Raw genomic sequence first — 23919 nt, forward strand, 5'->3', positions numbered from 1 at the left:
AGATGTTTAAAGATCAGAAAAATTAGGAAAATAGAAAAAAAAGATTATTTATATACATATATATATTTTTTTTAAAGAATTCACTTTTTCTTTTTCTATTTTTTTTTTTTTTTTTAAGATTTTGTTTATTGGGACACATGCATGGCTCAGTCAGTTGAAGATCTGCCTTCGGCTCAGGTCAAGATCCCAGGGTCCTAGGATCAAGTCCTGCGTGGGGCTCCTTGCTCAGTGGGGAGCCTGTTTCTCCCTCTGCCTGCAGCTCTCCCTGCTTCTCTTCGCTCTCTCTGTCAAATAAATAATATCTTAAAAAAAAAAGATTTTATTTGACAGAGAGAGACAGCAAGAGAGGGAATACAAGCAGGGGGAGTGGGAGAGGGAGAAGCAGGCTTCCCACCAAGCAGGGAGCCCGATATGGGGCTCAAACCCAGGACCCTGGGATCATGACCTGAGCTGAAGGCAGATGTTTAACGACTGAGCCACCCAGCTGCCCCGGAGAATATACTTTTAATCTCAAAACCACAATGAGATTTCACTTCACATGTATCAGGATGATTACTATTTAAAAAAAAAAAAAGTGTCAGTGAGGATGCAGAGAAACTGGAACTCTTTTGGTTCCAATATCCCAAAGAAAAGCAGCATGTGTTTCAAAGAGATATTTGCTCACCTATGTTCACAGCAGCACTATTCATTCACAATAGCTGGGAGGTGGAAGCAATCCAGATATTCATCAATGGATGAATGGATATTATATAGCCTCAAAAGAAAAGAAATTCTGGATGAACCTTGAGGACATTATGCTAAATGAAGGAGGCCAGACACAAAGAAAGAGATGCTGTATGATTCCACTTATATGAGGCATCTAAAATAGTCAAATTCATAGAAACAGAAAGTGGAATGGTGGTTACCAGGGGCTGGGGGCAGAGGAAAGGGGAAATTGTTTAGAATTTAGACAGTTCTGCAAGATGAAAAGTCTGGAGATCTGTTTTGTAACAAGGTGAATATAGTTAACACTACCCAACTGTATGGCTACAAGAGGGTAAAATGGAAAATTTTATGCTATGTGTTTCTACCGCACATAAAAATCTTTCAATCTCTTCCATATCTGCTGTCATAGCACTTTTTAAATGCCTAATGTTATCTATTATATCATTTACTAAAAATACTTTAACAATGTAGAAAAAGAGAAAAGTAGATAATTCAGAAGTGTTACTGATTAATGAATTATCACATAGTGAATACATATAACCACTATCCAAGTCAAAAAATAAAACATCACTATTATCTCACAAGTCCTCTACATGTCTCCTGCCTAATGACTTTCTCTCTCCTTCCTAAATATAGACACCATACTGGCTTTAAACACTACAGATTAGTTGTGCCTGTTTCCAGACTTTTATATAAACAGAATGATACAGAAGGTACTCTTTTGAATGTACTCCCTGGCATCTTTCTCTTGACATTATGTTTATGAGCTCCATCCATATTGTTGCACGTAGCAATAGTTAATGCATTTTTTTTTTTTTTAAGAGAGATAGCCTGTGGCGGGGGGTAGTATGAGAGGGAGAGACAGAATCTTAAGCAGGCTCCACCCTGAGTGTGGGGCCTAACATGGGGCTTGATCTCACAACCCTGAGATCATGACCTGAGCCAAAATTAAGAGTTGGCTACTTAACCAACTGAGCCACCCAAGTGCCCCGATACTTAATGTATTTTCCTTGGTCTATAGTATTCTACTGGTTGAACATATTCCATAATTATTCATTTTATGATTTATAGGCATTAGTATTTTTTTCAGTATTAACCTGTAATAAATGATATTTTTAGGAATAATGTATATGGCTTTTGGCACATATGTGGTGCAAAGAAATAAATGCATTTCTGTTGGGAATTCACATAAGAGTTAAATATCTGTGTTTGTGTTTATTTTAATAAATAAGGCCCATGTTCATAGCAGCAACCATTTCCCAATGCACTTGTACCAATTTCAACTCCCAATGGCAGTATATAAAGATTCTGGCTACTACATATTTTTGTCAGCATTTGGTATTATCACTTTTTAAATTTTAGCCAGTTTGTCAGCTACGCTGTAGTATTCATTTTTGTTTTAATTTTCATTCTGATTATTAATTAGTTGAAAATCTTTTCATACTTAGTGACTATTTATATATCATCTTTTGAGAGTTGCCTGTTCAATTTCTTACTAATTTTTCTATTGGGTTATCATTTTCTTACTGATTTGAGGGAATTCTTTATATATAGTGGTTACAAATCATTTACCTATTTTATGTGTTGTAAATATTTTATCCCACTTCCACTTTCCACTTTTTTTTTTTTTTTTTTTTTTGAGAGAAAGAGAGAGCATGAGTGGAGGTGAAGGGGCAGAGGGAGAGGGAGAGTGAGAGAATTTAAGCTGGCTCTATGGACTTGGGGCTTGACCTCATGACCCTGGGATCATGACCTGAGCTGAAGGCGGCCGCTTAACTGACTGAGCCACCCAGGTGCCCCAAGATCCCTTATGAGTTATGTGTTATTTTTGTATCTTTTAATTACACATCTATTTAAAACCCCACAAAGTCATTGCTATTGTTTTATACTGTCCATATTCATTTGGTTTTTACTGATATATTTCACCCTATTGCTCTTCATTCCATCCATCTAAAGTCCTTTAGTGTGGGTCTGCTAGTGATTAATTTTCTCATTTTGTCAAGACTGATTGTCTGATTTTTGTCAACAACTGAGCCACCCAGGCGCCCCTTCATCTTCATTTTTTAAATTATTTTTTTAAAAGATTCTATTTATTTATTTGACAGACAGAGATCACAAGTAGGCAGAGAGACAGGTAGGGGTGGGGGGGAAGCAGGCTCCCTGCTGAGCAGAGAGCCTGATGCGGGGCTTGATCCCAGGACCTTGAGATCATGACCTGAGCGGAAGGCAGAGGCTTTAACCCACTGAGCCACCCAGACACCCCTCATCTTCATTTTTAAAGATTATTTTCACTGGACATTGTATTATAGAGTGGTAGTTATTTCCTGTATGTGTTTTAAAGATAATAATGATGCATATTTTTCTTTTTTCTTGTTATCATCGGACTTGCCAGGAGTGCATCTGTTTAAAACCTTTCGATGTTTTCTATTTCCTTAGTTTCGATCTTTCCTTTATTACACATTTCCTTTTCCTCCTGTTTCCCAGTTCATTTTGTCCTTGAATGAGTTTGTTACTATTCATTCCTTTTTTTTTTTTTTTAAATATTTATTTATTTACTCACAAGGGGGCACCTGGGTGGCTCAGTGGGTTAAAGCCGCTGCCTTCGGCTCAGGTCATGATCCCAGGGTCCTGGGATGGAGCCCTGCATCCGGCTCTCTGTTCGGCGGGAAGCCTGCATCCTCCTCTCTCTCTCTCTGCCTGTCTCTCTGCCTACTTGTGATCTGTCAAAAAAAAAAAAAAAATCTATTTACTCACAAAACAAACTGAGGGTTGCGGAGAAGGGGGTGGTGGGGGGGTGGGGGAGAAAGAGTGTGGTGGGGTTATGGACATTGGGGAGGGTATGTGCTATGGTGAGTGCTGTGAAGTGTGTAAGCCTGACGATTCACAGACCTGTACCCCTGGGGCTAATAATACATTATATGTTTAAAAAAAAAAAAGAATTGTCTTTGGGGGCACCTGGGTGGCTTATTCGGTTAAGTGTCTGACTCTGGCTCAGGTCTTGATCTCAGGGTCCTGAGATCAAGCCCCGCATCAGATTCCCACTGAGTGGAGAGTCTGCTTGTCCCTCTCCCTCTCCTTCTGTCCTTCCCACCACTGTGAGAGCTCTCTCTCTCTTTCAAAAAATAAATAAAATTTTAAAAAAATATTTATTTATTTGAGAGAGAGAGAGAAAGACAGAGAGGCAGACTCCTCATTGAGAGCGGAGCCCAACCCGGCGGGTGTGGGGAGGTGGGTTGGATCCCATGAAGCAGAGATCATGACCTGAGCCGAATTTGAGTCCCACGCTTAACCAAGTGAATCACCCAGGTGCCCCTCATTCTTTTTTCATAATTAAAGTACTTAAGACTATGTATAGACTTCAGGGCATGTGGGTGGCTCAGTCGTTAAGCATCTACCTTTTGCTCCAGTCATGAGAGCCAGCCCTGCATAATGCTCCCTGCTCAGCTGGGAGCAAGCTTCTACTGACTCCCCCTGCTTGTATTCCCTCTCTCACTGTGTCTCTGTCAAATAAATAAAATCTTAAAAAAATAAGAAAAGACTATGTATGTATTTCTTCTTAATATAGCAGTGTTTTCTAGACTTTAAGATGCAGTATGTATTCTTTTCATTGGTGTTTGCATGTTTGTAATTTCAGTTTTATTTTCTCGTTGGTCCTGGAAATATTCAGAAAAACATTTTTTAATTTCCAAATAGGTAGGCTTTCTTATCCTCTTTTTAGCATTGATTTGTAGTTATATTGGATTATAATCAGAAAATGTAGCCTATAAAATCCCTATCTTTTGAAATGTATTGTGATTTATATTATGGTCAAGGGTATGTTTAATTTTTGTGAATCTTCCATAGTTATATGAATAGAATATATATTTTGGCAATTGGGTGCAAAGTTCTCTATTTGCCTGAAGCATAAGCCAGTTGATTATATTATTAATATTATATATAATATTTATATATAAATATAAATAGAATATATGATATATAAAATATAAATATTTATAAATATATAATTATATAATTATATATGTAATAGATATAATATATGATGTTTATATATAAATATAAATAGAATATATAAAATATAAATATAATATAAACATAAATATAAATATTATATATTATTATATAATTATATCATATATTATATACGTATGTATATACATACATGTATATACATGCATGTATTATATATGTAATATATAATATATTATATAAATATAAATATAATATATAAAATATAAATATAATATGAATATAAATATTTATAAATATATTATTATATAATTATATATTGTATATAGAGAATATACAATAATATAATATATAAAATCTAAATATAATATAAATATAAATAAAAATATATATAAATATCTAAAAATAAATATAAATATTTATAAATATAAATACCCCTTTTTTTGTCTGTTAAGTTCTGAAAGAGGTTTATTAAACTCTAACATCATAATTATGTGTGTGTGTGTGTGTGTGTGTGTGTTGATTTGTGTGTGACTCAAACCAAGTTCTGTATTGCTAGGTGTTCTTGCATTTTGGCATTCAGTAATATTATTTGGCATATGAAAGTTTATTAAGATTATTATTATTTTGTGGAGTTCACCTTTTATGTTTCCAAAATGTTCCTCTTTTTCACACTTAATGTTTTGGCCTTAACTTTTCTTTACCTCATACTAATATTTTCACTCATTTTTGTTTTCACTTAGGCCAATCAAAAATCCTAAAAACACTGTAGTACCTAGATCCTTGTTCTAGGGGGGTTTGAGTAGACTTGTACCAAAGACAAAGTTCCTTGCTTCAAGGAGCTTCATTTTAATTTTACTAATGGCATATCCTAATTAAGATTCTTGTTTTAACATATACATTTTTTTCAGCAAGTCTCCTGATATAAAGCTTTTCATCAGAGTACCAACTAGAAAATCTGCACAACAAATATTTAATCTTTGCAATAGTAAAATAAATGATTAATATAGCACTATTAGATTTAAAATAATATAATTTCTAAAATAAAAATACATACATATAAAAGTATAATTAAAAATTTAGTGTAATTATTTATAAAAATTTAATATAACTAAAAATATAATGAAAATGATAATAATGGGCATATTACACATGGGAATGTTGAAGGGACTTTCTGGAGTAGGGGTTGCCTAAGCAACAGAAATGGTAGCAGTGAGCTTTGCTAAATTGAAGCTACTTCTGTAAGGCTGGTGGTAGCTGTATGGATGCTAACAGTGATTTCCTTTAATAATCAGGGTTATTTCCAAGGTACAACTAATGTTAAACTCATGTTTGCCTTCACACAGGAATAGAACGAGAGTTTTGTAAAGGAAGGCAGCAAATTGCTTTTATTACCACAAAGACTTAAAATCTGTATACTACATACAAGTATGTAAGTATGATGACGCTGATGAAAGACTACCTCTTCTAGGGGCGCCTGGGTGGCTCAGTGGGTTAAAACCTCTGCCTTCGGCTCAGGTCATGATCCCAGGGTCCTGGGATCGAGCCCCACATCAGGCTCTCTGCTCAGCGAGGAGCCTGCTTTCTCCTCTCTCCCTCTGCCTGCCTCTCTGCCTGCTTGTGATCTCTGTCTGTCAAATGAATAAATAAAATCTTAAAAAAAAAAAAAAAAGACTACCTCTTCTAAGGAGGGTCACAGATACACTACAATTTTTTTTCAACATATCAACTGTTTTTTGTTTTTAAATAGGCTCTACACCCAGCATGGAGCCCAACTCGGGGCTTGAACTCATGACCCTGAAATCAAGACCTTAGCTGAGATCCGAGTTGGAGGCTTGACCGACTGAGCCATCAGGGCAGGTGCCCCAACATATCAGTTATTTCTAACTGCCACAAAGAGACTTTTGTTTTAAGTGCACCAGAAATTTGTCAAAACAAGATTAACACTAGGAAGTTGCTAATAATCTTATATAGAATTATAGAGCAGAACTTAGAGCATAAGAGGACACACAATTTTGCAACTATAGAAGAAATAGATATAAATGCAGTCAGTTTCATTTCTGAGACTCAAAAATAGTCAAAAAACGTATCTACATGTAGTTTCCACGTTAGTTGTCTTGATGGAGAATGTTTTAAACTCAGGCTACTATCACTAACTACTCAGAAAATGTGAAGTTTTCCTTATTACTGGTATTCAATACAAATTAACATCAGCTTTAGCTTTTAGCAATCTGCTACTGGGGGAATGTTGCTAGAGGCCACCCAGAAAAAATATAATTCTCACACTATATTCCAAAGCAAATATGACTTATGGATTATTTGCAGTTTTGGATATAATCTTCATAGCATGAAAATGACTTGGAGTTGTCTGAAGATTTGTTTTTAGTAAAAGATACTTAAGAATGAATCTTTCCTAAAGAGACAGCCCTCTTATGAAGGAGGCAGTTGCCTACAAAATACTTTGGAGGAGATATAAAATGTGTGAAAAATAAGATCCTAGGATATTTTTCAAAAAGCAATCACATTAGACTATAAAATCAAATGAACACATTTCCTGTAGAATACTTATTATAATTACATGGGAACATCATACACTTACATACTTATAAATTTGCCGTTGTTTTAGGAAATTATTTTCAGCATCAGCTTTTCAGCCACACAAGAATATTGGTTTTATTTATATTGACATCATTATTTTAAATAAAAAAGGACATGACCCTGTTCAGTTATTTTTATCATTTATCACACCTGGCTCTGATAACTTTGGGTCATCTCCAAAAATCTGGTCTTCCCTTAAAGAACAAAGATTTGCTACCATGATGATATTTTAGAAATGTCATTAGGGTGCATAAATAAATCTCAAAAACATGGTATAACTTATGGGGCACCTGGGTGGCTCAGTGGGTTAAGCCGCTGCCTTCGGCTCAGGTCATGATCTCAGGGTCCTGAGATCGAGTCCCACGTCGGGCTCTCTGCTCAGCGAGAAGCCTGCTTCCCTCTCTCTCTCTCTCTGCCTGCCTCTCCGTCTACTTGTGATCTCTCTCTGTCAAATAAATAAATAAAATCTTAAAAAAAAAAAAAAAACATGGTATAACTTAGAACAAGCCTTGTTTTTACCAAGATGACAGGTTGGGAAGTAATGTTCACTTAGATTATCAGGTGAAGGAGAAAAAAAATCTCATTATTTCATCATACCTCATAGTTCTTCCATCCAGAAATGGGAATATTGCTGCATTTGTAAATACTACCATTAAAGCACATGTAAATAATTTTGGAAGTTACCTACCTCCGTATTAGTATGTAATTATGGACTTCAAAACCCCAGACTTGCTTGAGGGCTATCTTAATTGAGTATCCAATGGAATGAAGTATGAATTTGGTGCATTTTAATGAAGGTTAAGGAGGAACTATATTAATCTCAAGGTGAACTAAAGAAACAGTAAGAAAATCCAGAATGAGAGGACACAAACCCTATTGAAATGGTTATAGGTTAGGAGAAAGATGATAAAATACAAGATTTTACAGAGTCTAAGTGGACTATTTTGGGGCAAGTCATAGAACCTTAGAGATCTTTTTAAAGTCTCAGGCTCCCAATATTAAAATAACATTCGCATTTTAACTGTTTCACAGGATAGTTGGGAGGAGAGATGAAAACTATGCCTGACTGGTTTTGTATACTGTGAAAAGCTGTGGAATTTGAGGCATCATTACAGTAACTGTCAAGGTCATCATCATATAAGAAGAAAAATGTATGAACGAGAGTGCTAGAAGAAGTAATATTAAAGGCAATAAGATATAAAGTTGTGAGAAGTAAAATGCCTTTTACACAGAAAGGTGGTTACAATTATTTTGGAAATAGAAACTTTGTTTACTTAGTGGCAGAGAGATCATTCAATCCTCAAGACAGCCCCATAAAGTAGGTATCATTTCCATTTTAAAAATTAAGAAACTGAAGCTAAGAGAGGTTAAGAGACTTGCTAAAAGCCACATGGGTCTAAAGTAGTAAAAACAAGGTTTCAAATCAGTTATTTTAATTTCAAATCCAGTGCACTTTTGTGTCTCATAAACATTAACATTTTGTGTTCACCACTCAAGCTTAAGTTTCAGAGGATGTCCTATGCATTGTATTGAGTTTTAATACATTAATGACTTGAAATGCATTTTACAGTATTTCTGCAAGACCTACCATGTGGGCAGAACTGAATGGCAGAGGTAGAGGCAAAAAGAGGAGGAAGAAAAAACAGAAAGGGGTGACTGCAAGCTGTGTGGGGAGTGCTACAAAAATGGTTATTACTGTTGAATATTACAGAGGAAGCATAAAATGGCTGAAAAGTAGCTAATAAATTTATTAATGAATATCAGCAGTGGCTCTAGTTAAAAAGAAATACTTTAACAAAGCAAGGGCAATTAAAAAAAAAAGCCAAAAAACAAAGAAAGCAAAACAACAAAACAAGGCAAGGGCAATGTCTGATTATTCTCGATTAAGGGATGAATGGAGATGAAGAGACTGGTTATGAAAGGATGGATGATTCAAATAAATTGCCTGTGAAGAGAAGTTAGGACAAAAGAAGGAAACCAATGGAGAGTGAGGATTTTCTTTCTTTAAAGTCAAATTTTAATTACTGAAGCAGGCATATATACTTCTTGTAAAATCTGAAATATCACAGATAAAGCTAAAATCCCCTTTCACCACTGCTCCTGATCTCCATCCTGATAGCAATGTAATGTTTATGGTTCGTCCTTTCTGTGCACATTTATATGTATCATTGTAGGAAATAAATTTTATTTTTTTTTAAGATTTTATTAATTTGACAGAGATCACAAGTAGGCAGAGAGGCAGGCAGAGAGAGAGAGGAGGAAGCAGGCTCCTTGCTGAGCAGAGAGCCCGATGCGGGGCTCAATACCAGGACTCTGGGATCATGACCTAAGCTGAAGGCAGAGGCTTTAACCCACTGAGCCACCCAGGCGCCCCAATAAATTTTATTTTAGATAAAAGGTACTACATTCCATATTTACCTCTTTTGCGATTTTTTTTTCATTCAATAACACCTCTTGGTGTGTAATGGCACACATAGGTCTAGCTCTATATTTATGAACATTTAGGTTATTTCCGATTTCACTTTTATCAACAATGCCTCAAATGAACATTGTGATGCATGCCTCCTTGAGCACAAAAGGTTTTTTCTAAGGGAGATACCAACAGTGGCATTGTTGGGTCTCGGGCATGGATATTTGAAAATTTTACAAATCTTGCCAAATTGCCCTCCAAAGTGGCTGTATTAGTTAGCCCTCCTACCAGCACTGTTTCTTTCTGGTATTTTTAAAAACAAAAACAGAAACATTTTTGTTTCAGATTTCAAAAGGCTCACAGTAGAAAGGAATGGATGCCTTACACATTATTGCAGTGTGAGACTTTACATATTCACATTCTAGGAGAGTCAGAAAAGATGCTGGATGGAGAACACTAGACCCCCGAGGAAATGTTAAGTCTGGAGCATGAGTGAACGGATCAGTCCTAGATGGGAAGAAGGGGCTCCTGTTCTAAGGACATAGGCCGTGTTTTCTTTTCTTTCTTTCTTTTTTCTTTTTTTAAAGAATTTATTTATTTATTTGACAGAGATAGATCACAAGCAGGCAGAGAGGCAGGCAGAGAGAGAGAGAGAGAGGGAAGCAGGCTCCCTGCTGAGCAGAGAGCCCGATGCGGGCCTCGATCCCAGGACCCTGAGATCATGACCTGAGCCGAAGGCAGCGGCTTAACCCACTGAGCCACCCAGGTGCCCATCTTTTTTTTTTTTTTTTAAAGGTTTTATTTATTTATCAGAAAGAGAGAATGAAAGCACACAAGCAGGCAGAGGCGGAGAGAGAGGCAGGCTCCCTGCTGAGCAAGGAGCCCGATACGGGACTCGATCCCAGGACCCTAGGATCATGACCTGAGCTGAAGGCAGCGGCTTAACCCACTGAGCCACCCAGGCATCCTCCGTGTTTTCTTTTTATGGCCACATGAAGTAGACAGCAAGGTAGAAGGGTTGGAATGGCAGGGTTTGGGGGACTGAAGAATGCAGACACATTTTAAAATAGGTTATACCAGGACAGTGAGAAAGCAGGTGACTGGGACGCCTGGGTGGCTCAGTTGGTTAAGTGGCTGCCTTCGGCTCAGGTCATGATCCCAGCATCTTGGGATCGAGTCCCACATCGGGCTCCTTGCTTGGCGGGGAAGCCTGCTTCTCCCTCTGCCTCTGCCTGCCATTCCGCCTGCCTGTGCTCGCTCACTCTTATGCTCTCTCTTACAAATAAATAAATAAAATCTTAAAAAAAAAAAAAAGTGAGAAGGCAGTTGACTGGGCCAGTGTTCCTCAAAGTGTGTTTGAGGAACAGTGACTCCATAAGATGAGTTAAAAAAAAAAAAAAGTTTAAAAATTATGGTAAATTCTGCTTATTAAACCCTGCTTTTGGAGAATTACAACTTATCAACATATTCAAGGATCTGAAAAAGACAAAGTGTTTAACTTGGCATTTCCCAAACTTTCTCAACAACAGAACCTTTTCCTTTGTGTAAAAGCAGTTAATACACTATTGAACTAGTCACCTGTGAAATATACTTTGGGAAACACTGAACTAGAAATATACTTTGGCAAATGTATAATGGAAAGAGCACTAGTTCAGTGACTTTGGGAAATTTGAAGAAATGGGCAACAAATGAGTGTCCAGCTTGTCTTCACAAAATTATTTGAAAATAAAATGAAACCAAAAATACACAGAAAATTTAACAAACATCCAGGTACTAACTTCTTAGAATTAAAAGGTTAAGATTAAATTATAATAAATTTTTAATGCTTATTTTTCTATTATAGAAATAATATATGTTCATGATACAAATTTGGGAAGAAGAGGAAAGAGGAAAAAACTACTGTCATTTTACCACCTTAGTAAAACCACTGTTGATGTTTTGAGGCAGTTACTTTATTGTTATTTTTATTAGGTTTCTTTTTATTATTTACACCATTATAATAACACAGCATATACAATTTTGTATCATGTTAAATATTTACATTGTATTATAAGCACTACTGTATATTGTCATGGCTGCTTTTTTAATGGCTGCATAATATTCCAAGTGGATAGTTGACTATTTAACCATTCTCCTTGGTTTTAGAATTTACACTGTTAGCAAGTCTTTCTTTTTTGGCTTTCACATGAAATATTGCAATGATTACAGGGGAGCATAAAACTCCTTATTTACAGTTATTTTCTTAGGACATATTTGCAAATAGAATAGTTTAAAGGTAACATACATTTTAAAGGGTTTCGAAAAAATATTGCCTATTTGCTTTGGGGGGGGCACAGGGAAAGGCTGTATTGGGGCGCCTGGGTGGCTCAGTGGGTTAAAGCCTCTGCCTTCAGCTCAGGTCATGATCCCAGGGTCCTGGGACCGGGATCGAGCCCCTCATCGGGCTCTCTGCTTAGCAGGGAACCTGCTTCTTCCTCTCTCTTTCTGCCTGCCTCTCTGCCTACTTGTGATCTTTGTCAAATAAATAAACAAAATTAAAAAAAATTTTTTTTTTAAAAGAAAGGCTGTATCATCAGTAATATATTAAAGTGCCTATTTGTGGGGTGCCTAGGTGGCTCGGCTCAGTTGCTTAAGTGTCTGCCTTCGGCTTGGGTCACGATCCCGGGGTCCTGGGATCCAGTCCGGCACTGGGTTCCTTGCTCAGTGAGTAGCCTGCTTCTCCCTCTGCCTGCAGCTCCCCCTGCTTGTGCTCTAACAGATAAATAAATAAAATCTTAAAAAAAAAAATAAAGTGTCTGTTTGCTCTGTTTCCCTCCAGTTTAATTCAGGTTTCATTTTGTTAGCACTGGTCCATTTTGTTCCATCTGATGGACATGCACAAATCCTAAAGTCATTAATTGCATTATCTATCCCCACTGGTTTTACAACACGTTACAGATCTGCTAAACATATTATATATTTCTTCATCTAGGCAGCAAATAACATTTTTTCATAAAATGTTGAGAACAGAGTCCAAAGGAAGATAGTAAAGACCATATTGACATGTATCAATTTAGCAATACTCTTTGGATATTGATTATGACTAATCAAAGATACTTAAGTCACCTAACTATAGCATATTAGTCTATTTTTCTCCATTTTGTTCACAATGATTTAATAGAAAACTCTGTCAAACGGGGTACTGAGGGGTGATTTCTCTTTGGCATTTCCCCTCATGATTCCCAGGCTGTATTTTACACATTTTTGTGTATCAGAGCCTAGCACAGAACTTGCTTGATACATAGCACACAGATTCTCAATAAGTTTATTTGAATGATATGCTTAATTTGGCATGAATTTAATGAACCTCTGTTGTCCACTATAGATACCACTTTCCTTTCTAATCCATTAGTAAACATACATGTTCACTTAGGAACGGTAAATGTATAATGGAAAGAGCACTTAGGAAAAAAAAGATTTTATTTATTCATTTGAGAGAGAGAGAGCAAAAGGAGGAGCAGAGGGAGTGGGACAAGCAGACTTGGTGCTGAGGTCCCTGAGGTCATGAACTGAGTCAAAATCAAGTTGGTTGCTTAATTGACTGAGCCACCCAGGGTGCCCGCCTCAACCAAGAGCACATTTTATAATTAGAATTCTCTGTAAATTGGCTTTGTAACTTATAAGCTGGTAACTCTGTGTAAATCCAGACCTTACTCAGTTTGTTCATCTACAAAATGGTGATAACCCATCTTTCTTAATTTTCTCATAGGGTTCTTATAAGAATTAAATGTTTTTCTCCAAAAGGAAATCTGATCATGTCCTTACTTGGACTTTTTAAAACCTTGTAATAACTTTCTTTTCTTTTCTTTTTTTAAGATTTTATTTATTTATTTGACAGACGGAGAGATAGCGAGAGAGGAAACACAAGCAGGGGCAGTGTGAGAGGGAGAAGCAGGCTCCCCACTGAGCAGGGAGCCCATTGTGGGACTCAATCCCAGGACCCTGGGAACATGACCTGAACTGAAGGCAGATGCTTAACAACTGAGCCACCCAAGCACCCCCTGTAATAACTTTCTATTGCCCTCAAGAAAGAGTTAAATCCTGGGGTGCCTGGGTGGCTTGGTGGGTTAAGCCTCTGCCTTCCGCTGGGGTTTGGGTTCAGGGTCCTGGGATCAAGCCCCACATGGACTCTTTGCTCAGCGGGGAGCCTGCTTCCCGCACCCGCCCTCCTCTGCCTGCTTGTTATCTCTCTCACTCTGTCAAATAAATAAATAAAATCTTAAAAAAAAAAAAAAGAGTTAAATCCTTTAACAGGCCATACAGAGACTTTTGTGATCACTATTCTAACAATGAAAGCTCTCTTTCACTGCAAGGCCTTTTGCACAAGCTGTGTGCTTCGCCTGTAAAGCTATTTTCTGCACCCTTCTATGCTGATTACTACTAGCAGCAATTCTAATAGCAATAGCTAAAATCTGAATTCTTACTAAGCACGGGACACTTTACATACAATAGTTTGTACTTTATCAAGTAGATACTATTATCTGTTTTACAGATAAGGCACAGAGAAGTGAAGCAATTTACCTAGAGAAACACAACTATTAAGCCTTAGCTCACTGTCTGAATTCAAAGCAATGTTCTCAACTTCTGCTATGTTATCAACTTTCTCCAGAAAGTCTAACATCTCTAATATTCTCTAATAGCCAATGTGTTAAGATTAGCACTTAAGGCACTGCCTTATTAATCACTGTGTATTTTATGGGGGGCTCTGCAACCAGAGGGATAAACAATCCATTTGAACTCAGACAAGACTGCATCTAGTTTACTTTTGTTTCTCCAGGTCCTAGCAGTTCCTGCTACACATAATGGGCATTAATAAATATTTGCTGACTAAATAAATACACTCAAGTGTTTTTAAACAAAAGACAGAAGACAATGTTATTTTTGAATTTAGTTAAGGAACATCACCAGGCTTACCAGTTTGTGATGTATGGGATCCACTTTCCCCCCTTTTTGCAGTGTAGTACACTTGCTTATATCCGTTCTTCTGTGATCTCTTCTGTTTGCCACAATTCCTTAAGTACTGTCGACAAATATTCCCCCTTCACAGCTGTGATACTGCCTTCTGAGAAAATCTTTTACAGAGGAGAGAAACGAAAATGTTAAAATTACTTTTCCCTTTATAGCAAGGGAAAACTTTTTTTTTTTTTTAATATAGCGCGGCAAAACAGAGATTGCTGAGGGAAAAGCTATCTTTTTAAAAATGAGTTTCAAATCAAGACTAGGCTGATTGGAGAAAAGCAATCTAGCACATTTATAAATGAAAAGTTCTGAGGCTGCCTAGGCAGAGTTGTCCCCAGGTGGCATCTTATTTTTCGTAATATTTTACTGAGGCCTTTCAGTAATATAAATAGAGAAAACAGGTGCTGCACTGAGCAGGGGGTTTGTCCAAATAAACCTTTTTGTTGGCTCAGTTTTTTGATAGAAGGCCCAGAACTTAAGGTAATCAGTCCTGCAGCTCTCATCACCTTCAAGAAGAAAAAAGAGGAAGGCGGTGAGAAAAGAGGTAGGGGAAGTGTGGCAAACAGATGAAACTATTCTCCAAATAGAGCAAGGGCTTAAGCTCCTTGCTAAGGTGCGGCCCATCAAACTGACCGTTTACATTTTGTTAATTTTGTCTTTTCAATTCAAAAAGGACGCCTGGCTTTATAAGTACGAGGATATACAAAAAAGGAAGGTATTCATCTCGTGAGAACTTCACCACCCTAATCAGCGTCCCGGAAAGCCACCGCGGACACCCCATCCATTCGCCGGCCAGCTCGCGGTTGCCCCGGGGGCCGGACGCCTAGCGAGGCATCCCCCTCGCGCTCCCGCTACCCACAAGCCACCGCGCCTCGGCGCGCCTGCGCAGCGGCGACAGCCCTCTCAGGAAGAGGAAAATGGAATAAACAACTCGGAGGAACCAGAGCGCGAGAGAGCGAGTGGAGGCAGAATTTAAAAATAAACCGGCTCTCCACCCTCCCAGCCCGTTCGCCGCTACCGCTCCCCCTTCCCTAGTCCGCGCCCTCGCCGTCTGGGCCCGCGCGCCCACCCCGTCGTCCCGCGCGGCCCCTTTAAGAAAAGAGAACGAGAGAGTGAGTGAGAGAGAATCCCAACTCTCCCCCTCCCCTCCCCTCCCTCCTACCCCCTCCTCCCTCCCCTCTCCCCTCCCCCCCTCTCCCCGGGCGGCTCCGGCTCCCGCAGCGGGACAGACCCACCCGCCCAGGCTTTTATCCGGCACGGGCAGCGTCTTCCTTCCCTCCCCGGTCTATGGTGGCGGCGGCGGTGGCGGCTCCTCGGGCGGCAGCGGAAGACGAGGCTGCGGCGTTGCCATGAACAGTGGCGGCGGCCTCCCGCCCCCCTCGGCCGCCGCCTCCCCTTCGTCCTCCTCGCTGGCGGCGGCAGTGGCGGTGGTGGCCCCGCCGGGGGTCGGGGGTGTCCCCGGCGGGGCGGCGGCGGGAGTGAAGCTGAAGTACTGCCGCTACTACGCTAAGGATAAGACTTGCTTCTACGGGGAGGAGTGTCAGTTCCTGCATGAGGACCCGGCCGCCGGAGCTGCCCCGGGCCTCGGCCTCCATAGCAACAGCGTCCCCCTGGCTCTGGCGGGCGCGCCCGTGGCCGCCTTTCCGCCTGGAGCGGTCCCGGGCGGGGGAGCCGGGCCGCCTCCGGGGCCCAAGAAGTCGGACCTAGGGGGTCCGGGTGCAGGAGCCGCAGCCGGCGGAGGAAGCAGCAGCGGGGTACTCGATGGACCGCGGCTGGCAAGTGAGTGTGGTCCGGGCTGGGAGGGCCGCCCCGGCCTGGGGTCGGCGGCGGAGCGAAGGCCTGGGGCTGGTGGGGGCCCGGATGAGGCCCTGCAACGAGCTTTGCCCGCGGGTCCCCCCCTTCACCTCCCTAGGCAGTCTGAGAGGCCTAGTCCGGGCCCTAGCCCTCCTTCCTTCTTCCTGCTTCCCCTCCTCACAGCCCTAGGCGAGCCGGGGAGCGAGGGGAGGCTGGGTTCCCCCGTACGTGGGTGGGTGGACTGGGGTGCTGTGAGTGGGGGCGGGGAGGAAGGGGGATGGGCTGTGGCGTGCGGTGTGTGAGAAAGGGGGTGTCGTTTCCGGGGGGTGTGGAAAGGGGCTGGGTTTGCAGGCACATGTGTTTTGCGTGCCCGTGTGGAGTGGTGTCTGCGGAGTTTTGAGGTTCCCTAGTGGGTGTGTGTGGGTAGGGGGCGGGAGGTGATGGGCGGGCTTAAGGCTTCCCGGAGTAAGTTGAAAGAACGGAAAAAGTTTGTGTAAGCCTTATGGGAGAAAGATTTTCCAGGCAGGAAATGCTTTCTAAGGATTAGGAGTGAAGGGACAGCAGCTTTTATATTATGTTTAGGTTTAGTCGAGAGTTTAGAGTAGGAATTTATGAAGACTTGCATTTCAACGTAGTCTTTCTGAAGCCAACATAAGTTTGCTGGTGTCAGTAGGGATCCTGACTAATACAACTTGGTATCATGCAGACTTTTAGCATGGAGCTTTGAAAACGTGTCCGGGGCAGCGTTCATTTGTGTGTAACTGAGCACTAGCGTTCGAATATCTTAAGGCTGTTGGTATTTTTTACTTTTTCTCTTGTCATTATCTGTTGCCTTTCAACTTTTTAGTTTTCAGTGAGTAGAGTTTTCAGTGAGTGGAGTTTACTATCATTAGTGTAAATGCAATCTATTTTGCAGAAGCAGAGCAGGTGGCAGATTTTTCTTTTTTGTTTCTCAGTATATTGACTACTTCTTTCTTTCTTTCTTTTTTTTTAAAGTATATTGACCATTTCTTAACCAAAAGGGGGAAAAGCTTACTTTCTTGGGCATTCTAAACAGTTTTTAGATCTTAAAATAATTTGATAGGCAACTTAACTTGGACATTAATACATTTTTGCTTTTTTTGGTTGTTTTTTTAAGCAGTTACTTGCTTTTTGAGGATTTAGTGTTTTCCTAGAGACTTGCTTTTTTAAAAAAAGATTGCTGTGATGGACTTGACTTTAATGCGCATGTATTTGGCTAGATTGATGTGCTCAGAAGATTAATTTGTAACTAAAAGTGTTTTGTAAAAAATGGTTACTTTATTGGTGGAAATTTATCACTTTGGAGTAGCAACTTTGCATTTTCAAGGTAAACTTTTGCTGGCTGTGTGAGTTGTGGCTCAAAGTAATTTGATCAGTGTTTGAATAGTACTGGGAACCTGGTTGGTGGCTTTGTTACATACAAAAAGGCATTTTCAAAAATGCTGGCATCCGATTTAATATGTTATTTTTCTGTGATTTTCTAATACATGGAAGTAGTAGATTTGGGACGTGAAAGATAAGACAGGATATTGTAAACAGGTGAATATGGGAGGTCAAAAAAAGATACTGGCAATAGCTCAAAGGTAGGATCATTCCATACCTCAGAAAAAGAAAGTAATTGTCTGGGATATAGGATCTTGAGAGAAAAGGTAACTACTGCAAAAGAAGGCATTTTAAAATTTAATAGTTAGCCATTTAACAAATATTTGATTAAATAGTTGAGTTATGTATTTAGGTTCTGTAGGGCTTGCTTTAACTTGCCTGGGTGAAGCCTGAGGCTCATCTTTTGTGCTGTAAACTTGGTAACTGAATAGTATATAGATTCTGACTCCTTTTAGACGAGAGCAGATTGCTTCTTATCAGTGAGTGGCAAGTCAACTTGCTCAGGAATCAGGAAAAGAGGACTGTGTTGGTAATTTAATGGCTGCTTAGAATTTTTACACTTAAATGTTTAATTTTTAGTTTACTTCCTACCTTTTACTGGATTCTTTGCTCTATCTTTGGAAAGAGGCTTGATTTGTTAAGTGCATGAGGTAATTTAATGAGGCAACACATCCTAAGAGCCGCTATCAGGAGAAGTTTAAATTTTTTAGTTGCTGCCTTGATCATCTTAGCATCACGGTTTTATTTTGTTCTTATTTTTTCTTTGCTCTTCTTTAAAGGTAAGATTGTATAGTGCTTCCTTAGCTGAGAGGTCACAAACTGATCTGCTCTGATAAACTAGATTTGCCTGCAGAAATATTTTGTTTGGGCTTCATGGAATCTTCTGTGTGTGCATGTGTGTGTTAAAAGTTTTTATTGAGGTATACATACCCAGGTAAAGTATACAAATCATAAGTTTTTGGAATTTTCACAAGATGAACACATAGTTTATCATCCCTACTCTGATCAAGAAGTAGGACCTAATCAGTACCCCCCAAAAGTCCTGCTCTTGTCCCCTTCCAGTCAGTACCCTTTCCCAGATGTGACTTTTGATTTCTAATACCACATTCTGACACAGTAGATTCATTTTTCACTTTTTTTGAACTTTATAGGAATGGATTTCTTTCTTTAAATCTATCTGTGAGATCCATTCCTGTGATTGAAACAGCTTCTGTAGTCTCATTTCTGTATAGTTTTAACATTGTATGGATATAGCACATTTTATTTTCCCATTTTACAGATGGGCAGTGGAATGTTTCCAATTTTTGTTATTAAAAACGTTTCGAACATGGTTTTTGATGAACAAGTCTATGCATTTCTCTGTTGGATCATCTAGGAGTTGAATTGCAGGGTCAACATATGCATATGTTCTGATTTAGTAGATGATTTCTGAAGTGGTTTTACCATATTTACATTCCCTGTGGCAATGTGTGAGAGTTCTAGTTGCTCTACCTTCTCATCAGTACTTGGCATTAGCTGTCTTACAGTTTTAGCCATTTCAGTGGCTCAAATTTTATGGGTGGATTGTAGTTAGTTAACAACATTAAAAAATCAAAAGATGTACTATAGAAGTAGATTTCAGACTTCCTTTGAAGGGCAGCTCTTACTCATATTGGAATTAGGACCATTGGAATTAGGACCATTGCGGCAAGACTCTCAGTTTTGCCTTACTCTCTGACTTAGGTGACTTGTGTGTCTGGCTACTTTTGGCATTTGAGTTTTTGACCCTTCCTTTCTGCTTCAACCTTTGCAGAATTTCTTCCTTAGTGTTTCATGTTTCAGATCATGTTAAAACTTTAGAGGTAAATGCAAAAGAAAATTTTATCCTATTTTGCATTGGAAAACTGAAACACAAAAGCTTTTTCTTCTTAATATACTTAGTTGCAGTGATGTTTCGGTCTTGTGAAGGAACCATACTTTAATTTGTTGCTTACCTTTTATGTATACAGAGTATTATATTTTCTTAGTCCAGCTCTCCAGCTCTTCTGCTCACCTGGCAGTATAGTAGTAAACATGTTCTGGGATTCAGGATTGTTGTTTGGGAAATAACAGTTTTTGTTTTTTTAAAGAAGAATTTTAAAAAAATACTTTAAAGAAGTATTTAAGTTTTTTTAAGAGAGAGAGCTGGTGGAACCAGTGGTGGGGGGTTTGGGGGTGCCAGTGGGAGAAGAGGCAGGGGGAGAAGTAGAGAGAATTGTAAGCAGGCTCCACACCCAGCATGGAACCTGAAGGGGGCCTCCATCTCACAACCCTGAGATCATGACCTAAGCCAAAAATCACAAGTCAGGTACTTAACCAGCTGAGCCACTCAGGCACCCCTGAAGATGTATTTAAGGTTTTGACATTTCATATTTCTGTTGGACTTGGGATCTTCTGAGGCTTAAATATTGTTTGATTTGGGTTCAGTTGAATTACTGATTCTTGACATTTTAATAATGTAATTCTATTTTTCGGCTAGCTAGACTTCTAATCTTTAAGGTGCTCAATTTTCAGCAGTTAAACTATATGCCAATGTTTATATTTTATGTACATTATTTGAAATCTAGTGGATTTGTTTATCAAAAACAGATGTATTTTTCAGTTCAGTTAGTTTAGTTAGCAGTGAAGGCTTTGATGTAAGACACATCTGTGATGGAATCCTGGCTTTCTTATTAGTTTGGGATCTTGTGTAAAGTTTGAAACTTTAAGCCTCAGTTTTTCTTATTTTAAAAATGGGGGTAATAGTAGCACTTACTTCAGTTGTGATAGGGTTGCATGGGATAGTACCAGTGCATTGCTCAGCCCCTAGTGAGGGTTTAGTTGTAGTTGTTGCTGTTAATCAGTATTATTAATAATAAATCTGTAAGTTGGGTATTTTCTTTCCTCCAATTTTTGAGAATATACTTTTAAGACCAGTGAAATACTTAGGTTATGGAATTGTGTGTGGTTGTCTATCCAAATGGAAGAGAACAATGGATAAATTTAAGTTCATTTACTTTGGATAATATAGTGTGTGTGGCAAACTGCGTTTAAGTCAGGATTACACTTACTTAGAATTACAGAATTACACTATTAGCTAACAGGAAAGTGAGGAGCGGGAGTTTGTCATTAGGGTAGCTGGCATAGGTTTAAACATTTTTATTGGACAGTGTACATAGTGGATAACAAAGACTTTATAATACCATTCATTTCCCTCATTTTATATTGTGCTTGCAAGGTGGCAAGCTTTGGCCAAACTAAGTGTAAGGAATATAACATAGAATAAAACGAAATTCTGCCCTAATGGAGTTTCTATTCTAGAAGAGAATACAAACACAGGTATAAGATAATATTAGGCCTTGATAAGTTTTATGAGGAATATTCAAAAAGGGATGTATTATCATAAGTTGAGGTAAGATTCAGTTAATGAGTAAAAGCGCATAAAAGTGCACTTTCTTTCCATAGAATGCATTTGAAATAGCCATATAGGAAGATAAATCATTGCCAAAACAAAGCAAAATATCTTTATATTTTTGCCCTTTTATAGGATTTTTCACTTTTTAAAAGATTTTCTTAGAGAGAGAGAGAGAGGGAGAGAGAAATCGGGGGTGGGGGAGTAAGAGAGGGAGAAGCAGGCTCCCAGCTGAGCAGGGGCCCAATGTGGTACTCCATCCCAGGATCCTAGGATCATGACCTGAGCAGAAGGCAGACACTTAACCAACTGAGCCACCCAGGTGTCCTGGATTTTTCCACTTTGAAATTAACCTTCTATTTTGAGATAATTGTTGAGGCACATGCAGTTTTAAGAAATGATATACAGAGAACTTGTTGTTCCATCACTCATTTTCCTCCGACAGTAACATGTTTCATAACTGTAGTGCAGCATTAAAACCAGCATTGATTGATATAGCCCACTTAATCATATTCATCTTTCCGTAATCTGATTTGTACTCCTCTGTGCCCATACGTATGCATTTAGTTCTGTGGGATTTCTCACAAGTATGTTGGTGTACATGCCAACACAGTCAAGACATAGAACAGTTTATCACCCTCTAGTTGCCCTTTTGTAATCCCCCCGCTTACTCCCTCCCCAAGCTTGGCAACTACTAATTTGCTCTCCATTTCTATAACTTTATCATTTTAAGAATGTTTAAATGGACTCCTATAGCATGAAATCTTTTGGGATTAGTCCCCCTCTGCCCACACAGAGCGTAATTCTCTCAAGATTCAGCCAAGTTGTGTGTATCAAGAGTTCATTTGTATATATTGCTGAATTTTTCCTCTGTTTTTTTAACTCAGGAAATTTATATTTATTACAGAGCAGCATTTTTTGGTTTGCTTTTCTGTAGGCATGTCTACTTTGTGTGCAAAGTTATGAACATTTGCAGTAACCCAGAGATAATATTTTAAAGATTTGTGCTAGGAGTATTTATTTGCAGACTTGAATATTTATTTATATATTTTAGGGTTGATTTTCACTTAATCTTTTTTTTTTTTTTAGTTATGAAACTTTTTTTGTAAAAATTTCCATTGGCTCAGGAATGTATAAAGTCAAAGTAGATCAATCTTATCTTATTACCTGGGGTTGATAGTTATTAATATAACGCTTTTGCGCTCCTAAAAGCTCTGCCTCCAAATACAATTATGTTGAGGGTTAGGGCTTCAGTATATGAATTTTGAGAGAAGTGTGTGTATGCACACACACTTAAGTTTTGTAGCAGTATTTCTCACCTTTTTCCCATATTAACTTACTTTATATCCTATTTATAAAATAGTTTAGTTTGAGATTATATAAGTGGAATATGATAAAATAATTGTTTTTTGTAGTGTTTTCAGATAGCTTTTAGAAAGCCAGTATATACAAGTATTTGTGTCTTCTGCAGGTATACAGGAATTACTCCTGGACTGGTGGCTCAGAGATTTTGATTTTTAGTGCTCTTACAAAATCACTTTGTGATCTTAAGCTAGTCGTTTAGTCCACATGGAAATAATGTTTATCTGTAAAATGGGGGAATGGGGATAGAGTACATGTTGTCCAAGATGCTTTTAGCTCTGAAATGCTCTGTTTTCTAAATGTTCATGTTCTAGGAAACAAATTACTTCATGTTTGATCTTTAGATCCTCTTCCCCTCCCAACAACTCTTAAAACACAGACTGCTCAGCAGTTTAACATCCAGTACAGGAAGGGCATGTTGATCTCGCTAATCTTGGCTGGGTTAATTGGTATGTAGATAACAATCCTCTTCCATAAAAAAGCTTTCCCCTTTTTTGATGTCTGTTTTGTTATCTATTTTTTTCTTTAAAAAATAAAGTTATTTTTTTCTTTTTAAAGTAAACTCCACATCTATCGTGGGGCTTGAACTCAGCTACCCCGAGATCAAGAGTCTCGTGCTCCACTGGCTGAGCCAACCAGGTATCCCGTTGCTATTTTTCTAAAGCGAGTTTTTAATTACATTTTTATTATAAAAATTCCAGCTTAAAAAAAATGGGAAACAATGTCTTGTTTTTGGAACTAAAAATGTAATACATGCACAGGTTAAAAATTTAAATATCACAAAAGGGTACTCAATGAAAAATAGTCTCCCTCTTTATTTAGTTGCCTGATTCCTTTCCAAAAGATAGTCACTCTTTATAATGTGTGCATTCAGAAATACTCTTTGCCTATACAATCATTTATATGTTTTATATTTCCCTGTCTCTACCATCTACTGACACATATACGTGTACACACACATGGAAGCACTTTGAATTATCTCACTGAATTTCATACTTTGTGGTTTGTTCCACATTCATACATAGAAATCTACCTTGCTCTTTTTAAAGGCTGCATAATATTCTACTGTATGCTGTATTCTTCTTTTTTTTTTTTTTTTAAAGATTTTATTTATTTGACAGAGATCACAAGCAGGCAGAGAGGCAGGCAGAGAGAGAGAGAGAGAGGAGGATGCAGGCTCCCTGCAGAGCAGAGAGCCCGATGTGGGGCTCGATTCCAGGACCCTGAGATCATGACCTGAGCCGAAGGCAGAGGCTTTAACCCACTGAGCCAC

The 23919-nt window shown here is 38.6% G+C and overlaps 1 protein-coding gene and 1 long non-coding RNA gene across 7 annotated transcripts in view; one reads left to right on the plus strand and one right to left on the minus strand.

Moving 5' to 3' along the window:
• Positions 1–566: 566 nt before the first annotated feature.
• On the minus strand, positions 567–15566 carry LOC125096244 (uncharacterized). 2 transcript variants are annotated; one of them, XR_007126111.1, is made up of 3 exons: positions 15311–15566; positions 14633–14790; positions 567–754 (listed from the first exon to the last, which is right to left on the minus strand). It is a non-coding gene; the product is annotated as an uncharacterized LOC125096244 (long non-coding RNA). The 2 variants fall into 2 exon arrangements; XR_007126110.1 differs by lacking the exon at positions 567–754 and adding an exon at positions 12244–12430.
• Positions 15567–15622: 56 nt separating this feature from the next.
• PAN3 (poly(A) specific ribonuclease subunit PAN3) overlaps positions 15623–23919 on the plus strand; it is a 127928-nt gene continuing 119631 nt past the window's right edge. For 2 of the 5 annotated variants that reach the window (XM_047723026.1, XM_047723028.1), the window contains exon 1: positions 15623–16456. In XM_047723026.1, coding sequence (XP_047578982.1) covers positions 16027–16456 — 430 coding nt within the window. In that variant the 5' untranslated portion in view covers positions 15623–16026. The remainder of the gene's footprint in view (positions 16457–23919) is intronic. The other 3 variants (XM_047723030.1, XM_047723025.1, XM_047723029.1) reach the window with 3 other exon arrangements.

Source organism: Lutra lutra, chromosome 3 (assembly GCF_902655055.1).
Source record: "Lutra lutra chromosome 3, mLutLut1.2, whole genome shotgun sequence".
Taxonomy (NCBI): domain Eukaryota; kingdom Metazoa; phylum Chordata; class Mammalia; order Carnivora; family Mustelidae; genus Lutra; species Lutra lutra.